Source organism: Halictus rubicundus, chromosome 7 (assembly GCF_050948215.1).
Source record: "Halictus rubicundus isolate RS-2024b chromosome 7, iyHalRubi1_principal, whole genome shotgun sequence".
NCBI classification, from domain to species: Eukaryota; Metazoa; Arthropoda; class Insecta; order Hymenoptera; family Halictidae; genus Halictus; species Halictus rubicundus.
Genome location: NC_135155.1, coordinates 15,711,251 through 15,723,754, shown reverse-complemented (window position 1 = coordinate 15,723,754; position 12,504 = coordinate 15,711,251). Strand labels below are relative to the sequence as shown.

General features: G+C 39.8%; 1 protein-coding gene across 1 annotated transcript in view; it reads right to left on the bottom strand.

Moving 5' to 3' along the window:
* Positions 1-11,324, bottom strand: part of Btv (dynein cytoplasmic heavy chain beethoven) — a 43,145-nt gene extending 31,821 nt beyond the window's left edge. The window contains exons 1-11 of the mRNA XM_076790802.1: positions 11,019-11,324; positions 9,018-9,346; positions 8,140-8,302; positions 7,739-7,923; positions 7,010-7,122; positions 5,758-6,003; positions 4,673-4,893; positions 3,909-4,307; positions 3,075-3,316; positions 1,656-1,979; positions 579-645 (exon numbers count right to left, since the gene is read on the bottom strand). Of these exons, the coding sequence (XP_076646917.1) occupies positions 579-645; positions 1,656-1,979; positions 3,075-3,316; positions 3,909-4,307; positions 4,673-4,893; positions 5,758-6,003; positions 7,010-7,122; positions 7,739-7,923; positions 8,140-8,302; positions 9,018-9,346; positions 11,019-11,261 (2,532 nt within the window). The 5' untranslated portion in view covers positions 11,262-11,324. The remainder of the gene's footprint in view (positions 1-578; positions 646-1,655; positions 1,980-3,074; positions 3,317-3,908; positions 4,308-4,672; positions 4,894-5,757; positions 6,004-7,009; positions 7,123-7,738; positions 7,924-8,139; positions 8,303-9,017; positions 9,347-11,018) is intronic.
* Between the last annotated feature and the right edge of the window lie 1,180 nt (positions 11,325-12,504).

Below are 12,504 nucleotides of genomic sequence, written 5' to 3'. Positions count from 1 at the left end.
TCCTCCAAAATAAAAATAGACATTCGATATTTCTAAATCGTTCTAATATTTTATATTTCACCTAGTCACTCTTCTAATAAGTTCTTTTCAATCTGTCAGAATTATTAAGGAAGCAAATTCATTTCCGTTTCAAACACCTGTCCGTTGCAATCACGGGCAACACGGAGTTTATTTAAAGAAACTGTTTATTTAATGAAAACGCTCTGTTAAACATATCCAGAAAGAAATTAAATTTTGTTTCATCCCCCTGTGTTGCCATTCAGTTTTTATCTTTTCATTCCGTTCATGTTATTTATTTTTTAAGCTAGTGCATTAATTTAAAATGGTCGATTGCGAAATATATTTAGTAAAACGTAACAGAATTAATTTGTGTACCGGATAATAAACAAAGTAGACTTGTGCTCTACCGTTGAACGGATCCGAAAGAAAGTGCTCGTGGACAAACAAAGTTTCGAAGAGTTATCGAGACCGTGTTCCAAGAAGTTTCAAGAAGTCAATCTAATCATTCGTTTCATGCGAGTCGCATTGTATTCTGCAGCGCAGTTGGAAACTGATGAAGAATTTAATTACTCACTGACCTCTTGAGCCCATTGTTTGGCGTCTTTGAATGCTCTCGTCCACTCCTGCGGCGAACGTCCTTTCAGACTTCCCATTGAAACAGATCAAACATCGTGAAGGAATTATTTGATTTCCAATCTAGTACAGCTGGATCTCCCTTTCCGCACGGTATTCTTTTACAGTTACACGATTTTTCAACGCGTTTTCGCTCCCAGTTACGCAATTTTCCAACGCGTTTTATTCACAACTACCCGATTTTTCAATACCCCCCATTCACAATAGCGCGATTTTTTAACACGTCCCATTCTCTGTTCCAGCTTTGCTCCTACGAATTCGTTGTACTACGATAGAAAGCAAAAATAAATATAAACTAACAATTTTGACAGAACGTTTCGAAGACAAATTTTCTACTTCGATGTACATAAGTCATAATTTAATTTTTACACAATCTGTTTGCAGAGTGCGCATCCACCGTGCAGAGAAAGACTCAAGTGTACTGTTTAACTCTTCCTGTATTATTTAAGACGATCTTTTTGTATTATCAGCTACCGATAAGGAAACTTCAGCCAGGAACTGATAGTTTAGCCTAGTCCTGCGATTACTGTCCATGAAAATATAAACTTCAGGAACACGGTAAGATACGAATTCAATTAGTACAATGTTACTAAATGTGTATTTGCAATTTGCAAGCATCGATACTTCATAAAAAAAAAAGTAACAATCAAATCTGTTATATAGAAATTGATTGTTACCATGTAAAGTCGTCAGGGACAGTCATCTTGCAAGTACAGTGAACGTTTAAACGATTAGCGTACTTGAAATAAATAACTTCGCGTTAAATCAATCGTCGTTACACGAGAAGCCCCCCTTAACGCTAGAACTACCGAGCAATAAACTGAGGTATGTTGCTTGGTAACAGTGACAAGACTGTGCCCATTCAGACTTCATACAACTTTTATTGTAATATGTGCTTCAATTAAGAGGTTCATTAAAAAATTTCCAATGAAAGTAAAAGAAAAAATTAGGAACCAGTCATTTTGACTGGTCCGGTAGTTCCAGTGTTAGAGACTAATTGTCAGTTACTTTGCAGCAGATACCGTTCAGCAACGTCGATTTTCGCGGGAGCCGCAAGATACAGCCATTTTGTCCTGAGCGTTTCCAGAGCGGAAAGGGAAATTTCAGCCTGCTTGTAAACGCCTCCGAAGAGATAGCCGCTTCTTTGGATCAGGTCGCCGAACCGAGCATCAACCGCGTCCCCGACGCCTCGAAAATTCATCGGGATCGCGAGCGATCGACGGATCGACGAGTACAATTTCGCGCGGATCTCCTCCAAGGAAGGTCGCCACTGCAACGATCCATCCCGGAACGTCAGCTCCGCTTTAACGTCCGGCAACTTCTTCAACAGAGAAGGCAACGCGCCCCTGAAAAAAGAAAATAATAGCTAACTCTCAGTCTCCATCCCTCCTCAACCCCCTCACCCCTCGTTTATGCAGATCCACCATGAATATGAAAATTACGCATTACGATCGGAGAACGCCTCGCAGAACGCTCGAAACTCATTAGAGCCGCGCGGTCTCGGCGCATTGTTCGCGCGAGAAAGGATAATGCCGAGGAAAATTGCAAACTTTTTTCATAAACGCCCACCCGTTCGATCCGTTCCGTTCGGTAGTCTCGAAACTCTTTTGCAACTCGAAATTTCTGCATCTATTAATGGCGAAGATGGTTCTTCGTCGTTCAGCTTCGAATATTCTATAATTACCAGACTGCGGATCTGTATGCAAAATAAATATTTACTGCGTCCGTCTCAGGAAACAGGAATTAGCAATTTCCCTCTTTAATAATTTTAACAAGTTGAAAATATTACTCTTCAATTCTTTGACTCCTTCTGATTTACAAACGTGTTCCCGGGTCTATTCGAAGCAACTTTTTCCTTTGCGAAAACCTTCTCCGCGGCTTCGTTTAGGAGTTATCGACGAAAAACGCGGACCAATAAGAGCGCGGCTACAGCGGACGAAGTCCAGTTCGGCCAATGCCAACGCCACGCTCGGCGGGACCCGTCACCAAGCCGCGCTCTGATTGGTGCGCGTGTTTTTTATTAATAACTCCCGAACAAAGCCACGGACAACATTTTCGCAAAGGAAAAAGTTCCTTCAAATGTCTTCAGGAATCTCCCCTTTCAAGTACAACATTTTTGGATCACCCTGTATACCTAAGAACTATTCGCATTTACACGATTTCCAAACTTCACGAAAAACATATCAATAATTGCACTGAGTGCCCCACAAAGTCCAATTGTTGATCTGCTTTCCGAGTACATCGATTTTGTAAACTTTTTTGTTTTGTAAACTCTGTCGACGTTGAAAATCAAGGTTCGCGAAGAGAAAGCAAATGGCAGCGTAACCGCTAGCACTAATAACATTCGGAGACCGTGGCCGTTTAGTTTAATCGGCCGTCGAACGAAATCTCGGAATCGAACTTGATCGGAATCGTCGGATCGAAGTTTCCATTTCAGTTACCTGTAAGCAACCCCCAACGCTTTCAGCAACTGCCTATCCCAATGAAGTTTCCAGGCTTTCGTGTTCCCGTACTCCACCTCCACGGTATCGACGATCGTTCTCATATTCATCAACGCGTCTTTCCAGGCATTCTGATTCCCAATCAGGTTCACAGTCTCTCCTTTCAGCAAGTTCGTCACCAGATCGCGCAGCGCACAGTGCTTCGCCACCAGATCCGAGTTTTGCTGCGCGAACTTTCTCACCTGTTCGGGACAGCAAAAATAATCTTTCACTATTTCGCTGTCATTCCCAACAACTTTTGGTAACCATATTTCGAAAATGGCTGGGGCTCTCTTTTGCGTCCATTCTTGTGTACAAGCAGCTTCGAAAGTTTAACAATTAATACAAAGAACGATTCCGACACCAGAAATTCAAAAACTTATGAAACTTTGATTATGAAATTCAGCTATCTTTCAATTTTATTCTAATTTCATAAACAATTGATAAACGTTTTATCAGACGATAGTCCTCATTGAAAAGAACAACTTTTGTTCTGGAAAATGTATATCTTCTCTTAATAATTTTAACGTGTCCAAAATACCGTGATAACTAGACCTTCATGGAAAATAAAAATTGTCTGCATCGATCGTAAGAAATAGAAACCAAATAGAATATCATTTCTTCTCTTGATCATTTTAATAGATGAAGAATAGTGTATTGACATTTTTAAATTTTGTTAATTCTCCTACAAATTTCAAGCTTCGCGTACTCGATTGTGAATCAAATGAAATAGGTCGGATACAAAACGAAAAAGACAATTAGATAAATGTAAGGATGTTGGTTGCCATAAATTACCAGCTCTTTCAATCGGGCGGTATAGGCGTCAACTGCCATAGGGTCCGACCAAACGACACCAGACTGTTCCTGAACAGCTCTAGCGAGTTCCAAAGCAGTCGTTAGCATCAGCGGCCTCTGAGAAGGCACCATGCGATCCCCGATCGTGTTGTGAAACGTTGCGACTTGCTGAAGAGCTCTGGCACGTCCTGCCAAACTTCCTGCCCTTTCAACCAAGTCCCTGACCTCCCGAGGAAGTTCGACACCTTGGCTCGAAAGCGCTCTCGCCTCTCTGATTAGGGTCATTAATCGTGGATCGTACGTCACTCGCATCATGCTGGTCCCTGTTAGCTCTACCACTGCTGAATCCGTTCCCAGGGATAGTTCCTTTCTTGCCACTGCCTCTTTCGTCTCCTCTGTCTGTGGAACGAGAGTTCACAGATTAGCTGTCGGAAGACTAATCATTTCATTAATATAATCGATAATGTTCATATTTATCAACTTTTTAAACCATATTTTTCTATAAAGGAATAAATTAAATTGGGAAAATGAGGGTTTTTACTTGTCAATTTGACGCAAATGAACCTGTTACGTTGTGAGAATGAAGACTTCAATCTTCGACATTGATAGTTCACGTCTCGATTCAGCACAAAGGGACAAATTAAATTGAGAGAGCCGAGGGTCGGACGAGATCGATCTTGAAGAATGAATTTACAGCGGCCGTGGGTTTAAGGTGCAGGAGAAGAAAAGCGGCAAAAGCGTAGAAAGATAAGGGAGAGCCTCACCCAAGTTTCAAGAAAGCTCTGTCGCTTTCTCTCCACGTCTTTCAGAGCTGTTATCACCTTCGACGAGACCTCCTCGTAGCCAGGAAGATCAGCGAGCAGCTCTTTCCCTAGTTTATCTAAGCTTTCCAGCCTCGTCTCCGCTGATCTAGCTGCTTGAACTTCCTGAAGTATTTTAGGACTGTCCAAGAGAGCTCCTGTATCCGGCCCAGCCAGACAATTATCTGCCGTTTTCAGAATCAATTAACACGTTATTACCGCCAGCCTTTGATCTTCCATGCACTCGATAGTCGCTCCTTTGATTTCGTACGTGAATGTATTCGTGCTTTATTTTCCCTTAATGAGCTTCCTATTGAGAAGCCTGTCGTGCAGTTTCACCGAGACAATTATTAGATTTTATTAATCGAAGTAGATTATCGATGCACAGCTCTAATGTACAATTTTGTCTAATAATAAAAATTGTACAATTCTGCTAGAAAATTGCAATGTATTTTTACTTATTTTTCTTTTAATGTGCTTAAATTATTTATTTACAATTACAATTAGTAGATTTTGTTACTTGAAGTAGCTTATTGACGTACAACTGTACTGTACAATTTTGTGTTATAACAAAAATTGTATAATTCTGTCAGAATTCAAGAAATTCAGTCATTCACACTTCATTTTCATTTTAGTATGCATCCCAATAAAAAGCTTCTTAATCAGTTTTTCAGAATAAATGATACATTCTGTTACTGTCGATAATAAATACAAAAAACGTATCGTAGTGCAATACTGACAATATTTTAATTAAAAAAGAAAGTAAATCATTTATTTTCGCTTTAAAAAATTCGCCCCTGAAGAGCTTAAACATCAACAATTTTATTTGAAAATTGAGCCACTGAATCTCAGTATATTATATTGTTCAATTGGAGTGTAATGTTGCGAAGGGATGTCAGTGAAAAATTTTAATAAATAAACAATGAAATTTTGCTGTTTTGAGCAATGAAGTGAATTGTGCAACCGATGACCGACGAGAGGTGGTCGACTGTGGTATAATTGAAAGTTTACACTTGTAATTGGTGAATAATTGTAAGAGCGAGTAATACCAATAAGATCTCCATAAGCGGAAAGCAAAGTTTCTCGTTCTCCTCTCAAAGCCCTCTTCAAGCCGTCCCTCTTCAGCAACTCGAAGTAACGTCGAAATTCACCGAGCAGAGAATTCGGTGTGGTGGCATCGGCAATTTGGGTCTTCAGCTTCTGAGCGACACGTTCTTCGGCAGGCACCAATCCCTCTTCGACCTTTCTTCTGAGTCGATTCCAATCGGCGCTTTGTTCGTCCTCGTTGAAAACCACTGATATAAACCGCGAAGGGTGGTTTACAACTTTATTGCCTTGCTCGTAAACTCGGGGAACGTCTGCGCGGGTTTATCGAAGAGTTCAAGTCCAATCCAATTTAATTGTACCCTCTTTAATGTGGCATCAGATGATTTATTGTTCAGTGAAAATTCACTACCTCTTGTTATAGAACGTCGATCGTTTTAGTGTTACGAAGTATTTACTTCAGAGAACGGTACATTCATTCTAAACTGTTTTTCCCAAATGAAATTTTAAAATACATTCTTGTGCACAATTTTTATTTTCAGATATGTTCGTATGAATAAATATTTATTTTGCACAGTACGGTGGATGGTTAAATTATTGGAGGCAGCTGCACGAATTGGCGAGTGAAGCGATGAATGTTTAAGCGAAAGCTGTACTGAATATTTATCACTTTCGTATGGAATATTGATAATGTTTACAAATGATAAATCGTCTAGTAACGTTGCAGGCAATATTATGTGCCACATGAACAATAAATCTTTATTCGAAACCGGATTTCCTTGGAACAATTTGATAAGAACAAAAATTAGAAGAATGTTAATTTCATTTCCTAAGGATTCCAGTAAACTATAAATACAATAACGATTGACAATGACGTCATCAAATTCCCCCAACCTATTTTCTATTTTACATTCCCCCACACTCCTATCAATTATAAATACATCAATCTGATTACAATCATTCACCCCTAAAATCAAAATCCAATCGAGAAATGAATAATTCAGAAAAATAATTAACACAAAATACAAACTTGCACAAGCCTTCGGAATTTAATTAGCACAGCTCAATCAAATTTAGATTTAATCCCGAGTTGCATACCGTTACGTGCAACAAATGCACAAACAACAAACGTATTTATAGAACAGTGTCATACAGTTAGAATGTTAAACTATTCCAGCATCTTCGAGGTACTGCCAACGCGATAAAGGATTCTAATTCATCGGAGAGATATTTTCAGGAAAAAAAGAAAAAGAATACCTCTAACATCATCGAAGCATTGCAATAAGGTGTCAGTGCCGAGTCCAGACCTCTCGTTCGGCGTTAGCAGCCTCGTCAATTGCCGATACTGTGCACGTAGCTCGGCAATCTGCCTAAAGATTGTGAAGATCGCTTTTGTCTTTCGCTTCGAATCAAGGTGGAGAATTAAGAGCCCGATCTTCGAAGATTCGCGATAAGGTAGAGTGACTACATTACCGGCAAAAAATGGTTTCACGTGCCTCAAGTTTTCGTCCTTATATAAGAAGATTTTGTCGCTGGTAAAGGGCTCATTCGAAAGAGGAAGGTTCAATCTAGTGCGCGCTGGTCACGAGCTGCCGAGATTATGCAGAGATTTGGTAGTATAAGCGTTAGAAGTAGGCCAAAAATTGACGACGCGCATGCCGTGGAATCCGAGCATTTTTCTGCCATTGGATGAGTTTTCTGGATGAAATCGAGAACAGCGATAGAAAATATCTCCAACTACAAATTGAGCTATATTTTGTCTTGATTCTCTGCGAAATAAAGCCGAAAAACTTGAAGCACGTTTCTGGCGTCAGAATTCATAATATCGATAATACAGAGCAACAAAATGTGACAAGTTTAGTCACAGACTTAGGACCCGTCGGATCAAGACCAAGACGGATCTTAAGTCTGTGTCTGAAGGCTGTGAATGGAAATTATTAATTAAAAAGTCACGCGACTATCCCGGGCCCTTAATAAGACGAATACCTGAGTCGTACGCCGATGATCGAACATCTTTCGGGAACGTGGCTGGGTCCTTTCCAAGGGTGAAGAGAATGATGAGGCCAGAAGAGCGTTGTGAACTTCTCCGCCATGTTGGACCATTTTTCGCAGACATTGGCACCGATCGAGATCGCTTCGATCTTCACGCGCTCGTCGGAGGAACGAATCTGCTTTCGAGAAACAAATTAGAGACTCTGAATTAATTTACATAACTTTCTTTTATACCTTTACAAAAGTGAAGTTTATACAAAAGTGAACCTTCAACGTGTAATTAAATTAAAAAAAAAAAAAAAAAAAATTTAATTTCTTTTTTTAAATAATGCCGATCATATACGACCAAAGTGACTCTCAAAATGTTAATTAATTTGTATGGAGAAAATCATTACCTCTTCCATGACATTTCGGACCAATGACACCACTTCGTCTCCAACGATGTCCAAAAAGGACTTCATTCGATCCTCCGAGTACACAGGATCCCCTAATTTCCATAGATCGTCCACGTAACCGGAAACTCCTTCCACAACATCCTCAACAGCGATCAGTTCATTTCTAATAAACAATTTATATAAATGTGTTTATATAAATGGATAGTCAACCCTGTTATCAATTAATCTAGAGGTATAATCGATTGTTAGCAAAGTTAATATATTGTAACGAGTGTCCGAATATTAATAAGAGGGTAAACATTGTCAAACTAGCAAAATCCTGAACAAACAAACTTGATGCAGTTTAATTAATTCCCTTCCCGTCCCTATTTGCTTTTATTCGATCGTCAGAATTACAAAAAGCACGGGTCATTAATAAACGTTGGCATAATGCAACTAGTGTAATACAGTACAGTGATTTCTCTATATATGTCGCCAAGGACTGGATTCCAAACGTCGCGGAATTATCCCCACTACCGCGGGGTATACTATTCGCTTTCTTTTCCATTCTCTTTCACACCCGAAACTTTAACCGCTTGTTACACGAGTAATTACGATCGTAATTAGACCGGGTTTGGTTTCATTTTAATTAGAAAAAAAAATCAAAAATTAGTAAAGTTGCAATCTTTTACTCGACCCTTCGCTGACCCGGTCGACGAGCGTGTTTACCGCTCGACTAGTTCCAAGGAGGATGCCCCAGTGGTGGGGATAAAATGTTGACAGTTACGGTAGAGACCTTCCCGACAGTTACGGACATAATACCGTATCGCGGATAGACTGGCTCGCGAATCGGAGTCCGAGGGTGGTTTATCGAGAGATTCATTTCGTTTTTACGACACCTAGCCACCGCGGCGCTCTCCAGCTCGGCTCTGATGTTCTTCAGGGATTTTACAGCCTCGGCGTAAATGGTTCTGTCGTGCGAACGCTTTGCCTCCTCCCGTCTCTTCCGCCAGTGATCCTCCTCCTCCAACACGGAAGTTGTAATCGTCGAGCCGAGTAGATTTTCCTCTAACTTCTTCAAGTACGACGGACTCAAACCGGAAGAACGCAACGTCGGTGCCCATACTTGACGCAGCGCCTCGATCAATGTAGATCCTTTTCCGCTACCAGTCGACGTCACCTGCACGAGATCGTGGAAATTCTTCTCCGTCACTGCCGCCTCTGTCAACTGTCAATTTGACACGTCAATTTCTCGCACGATAAGTGACATGACAAGTAAATAGGCCGCGGGTTTTACGCGCTTCTGGCAAAAATGAGTGAGCGTAATTTAAAAGTGGAAAAACATTCGAAGAATTAATAGTACTATTATTTTCAACATATTAACACTCCGTCTGCAACCAAAAATTTTAATGTTTTTTATTGGCAGAATTTTTTTTTTTTTTTTTTAAATTGTAGAATGATTTTAGGACAACAAAAGCGATTTTAATATAACTTTATCGGCGTCTGTGTAATTTTCATTTTATTGGAACGTTTGATAGCACAAAGGAAATTTTATTTCAATTTCGCGACACTTCGCAATAAAAATGTAAATTTCCATAAGTCCCTATCGTCTACCAATTTTATAGTCCTGGGAGTTGCGTTTGAATCGATCGGCGAACCGATCTTTACGCAAATTGATACCTCGGAAACTGGAATTTAAAGGAGCCTCGTTTAATGTAAGTAGAGACTCCGTTAATTTAATAGCCGATGGAACTGAAACTGCTACAAAAACCTTAATTAGAATTCTCATTTCATTATAAATCTATGCACGGTAAAATTGCGTAATATCCATAGTTCACTAATTATTCATTAACAATCTCGATTACCAGCTGCTTTGCATTTTAACGTAACACTTTCAGTTTCAAAGCTGATATTCACACATATAATATTCTTCAATCTGTAGAATAATTAATCGCATATTAATTGCTTATTACCAATCTATATACGCCTGTTACATAAACATTGGGTCGAGTCATAAATAATTTACTTTTCGGTGCCAATTTTATTAAATAACGATTATATCGCAACCCTTTCATGGTACACGTGTCCTTTTTATAAAAAAAGGAATAAAATTAATAAAATTAACAATGTGATTCAATATGTATTTCCCGAATTTCCTTTTTGTTTCCATATGGTTCCTGTATTAGTCCTAAAGGGATTAATTAACTACACATTTACCATAATTTGCAATAACCCGTTGCCATTCATTAAGCAGCTGTGTAACAAATTAACAGAATGGTAACCACATCATTATAAACTGTTACCACAAACGGAAATTGTTTATGACCTAATACAACCGTAACCAGACTTATTATGCGTTTATTACAGAAATGAATAAATCAAATGGAAAACAATAAAAACATTTAAAGAATCTAAAGATACTATTATTTCCAACTTGTTACGATTATTAGAATGCAGAGCCCTAAACTAGACTGATGTACATTCCTCTGTATAACAATTATATTATTATTCAGATTTCTCAGAATTGTTCTTGTAAGATGTACTTGAATAAAGAAGAACACTAAAAAATTTCTACAACTTCACGAATTGTAAAACAAACAAAATCTGATATCCATCATTTTGACAGGTGATCCCAGTGTTAATGGTAACAATTTTTATTGTGCATACGAGTCCGCAGTCTAGCCATAACAAAGGTTCACAGACCCCCATAAAATGTTCACAACACTCCCCTCCCTCAAGAATTCGATAACGTCAACAAAACCAGTTCCCAGCAGCAAATTTCCATTTGATTTGCATTTTAGAACATCGACTCGCCCCCTAATTTGTTTACCAGGTCAATTCCCACGCGACCTAACCACCAAGCCTCCCCGTTGTACCGACATTTTGGACACAGGTATTACCTTGAAGAAGACCAAGGTGTTTCTTCCAACAGTCAATTCGCTTGTCAATTGCAATCTCGCTTTGTCATCCTCATTGTCAGCCGGCCGGGCGCACAGTGTCCTGCACGTGGCTCTGTCCAAGAAATTGTCGAGCACCGATTCACCGTTGACAATGACCTCGTCGTCGTCGTCCGCAAGGGAAACGCCGAAGAAGTGGCCCGCGGTTGACACTATCAGCGATCTACGTTTGTCAACGACCACCATTTTTCCAACGAGCGTAATTTCGCTGTTCGTGTGGGCGCATTACGCCGCTACCAACGAAACTAAACAACGAAGCCTAACGTCCTTGTGTGCCGATCGTTTTTGTCGTCATGGCGACTACCTGACAACACAAACCAGCTGTCCGCGGGACCACGTGTTGGCAGCGGCGGCAGCCTAGCTCGGATAAACACGAATTTGCGGGAGAAACTTTGTCTTTGTGATAAATAAAACTTAGAATCTCTTAACAATTAATTTACATTTTGATTCGATTTGTTTCTTTTACATAAACTTACTTAAGAATACTTCATTCGCGAAAGGGTGAAATGGATTTGTAAAAGACTGAGGGGATAATTAACCCTTTGCACTCGGCGCTATTTTCATACTAAAACTAAATTTTTCTTCCGTCTTAGAATATTTTCATTTTATTCGTACGAAACTGATCCGATTTCCACATATAATATTTAAATGTTTAGTCATCTGTTAGATACAAATTTCGTAAAGTAACAAATACATTGTAATATTTTTTCTAATTTCTTTGAAATAATGCCACAACAATTTCTAGTGGTGCTTCAGAGTCACCACTCGAGTGCAAAGGGTTAAGTATTTCGATTCAACGAGAAATAAAATAACGAGTTTTCGTTAAGTATGCCGAGAGGCGTGCACTTTAATATTTATGGCATTCCACGGCCACGCGCGCGTTACAAACGCATAAAATTCGCAGCCGGGCGATTACGTCGGCAATCTGCGGAAAATTGATTGTTCTCGTCGAAACAATGCCGTTACTCGTGAACTGTTCTAGAGGGTCCGGTGGCCGCTGTTTCTCTCCATTGATCGTTAGTTGTAATTCTAACGAGCGATCGGTTCTTTCATCGCACAGGCCATTTGCTGCGCTGCGCTGCGCACCGGCCGGAAGTATGCATGGTCAGTTGATAGTGTATGCACGCGAGCGCATAAATCGGCCTCGGCGTACGTCGGTATGTACTCCGATTGCTTATTCGAGGCGTGGATGCCAACTATACCCTGATTATGCAAATATTCGGCGGTAATAACATTAACAATGCCGACGACTTCATGCTTGCGTGAGTCCACCCGTGCCTTCCATTATGGTCGCTCTCGGATTCGCGGACCTCCGTTAAACTGTTAACGATAATTATTCCGTAAGTGGGCGAGCCTAATTGCATTTGCGCCTGTTCTCCAAATAGTGGACATATATAAGGTTTTTTTCTTGCAATTATATAAAATTGCA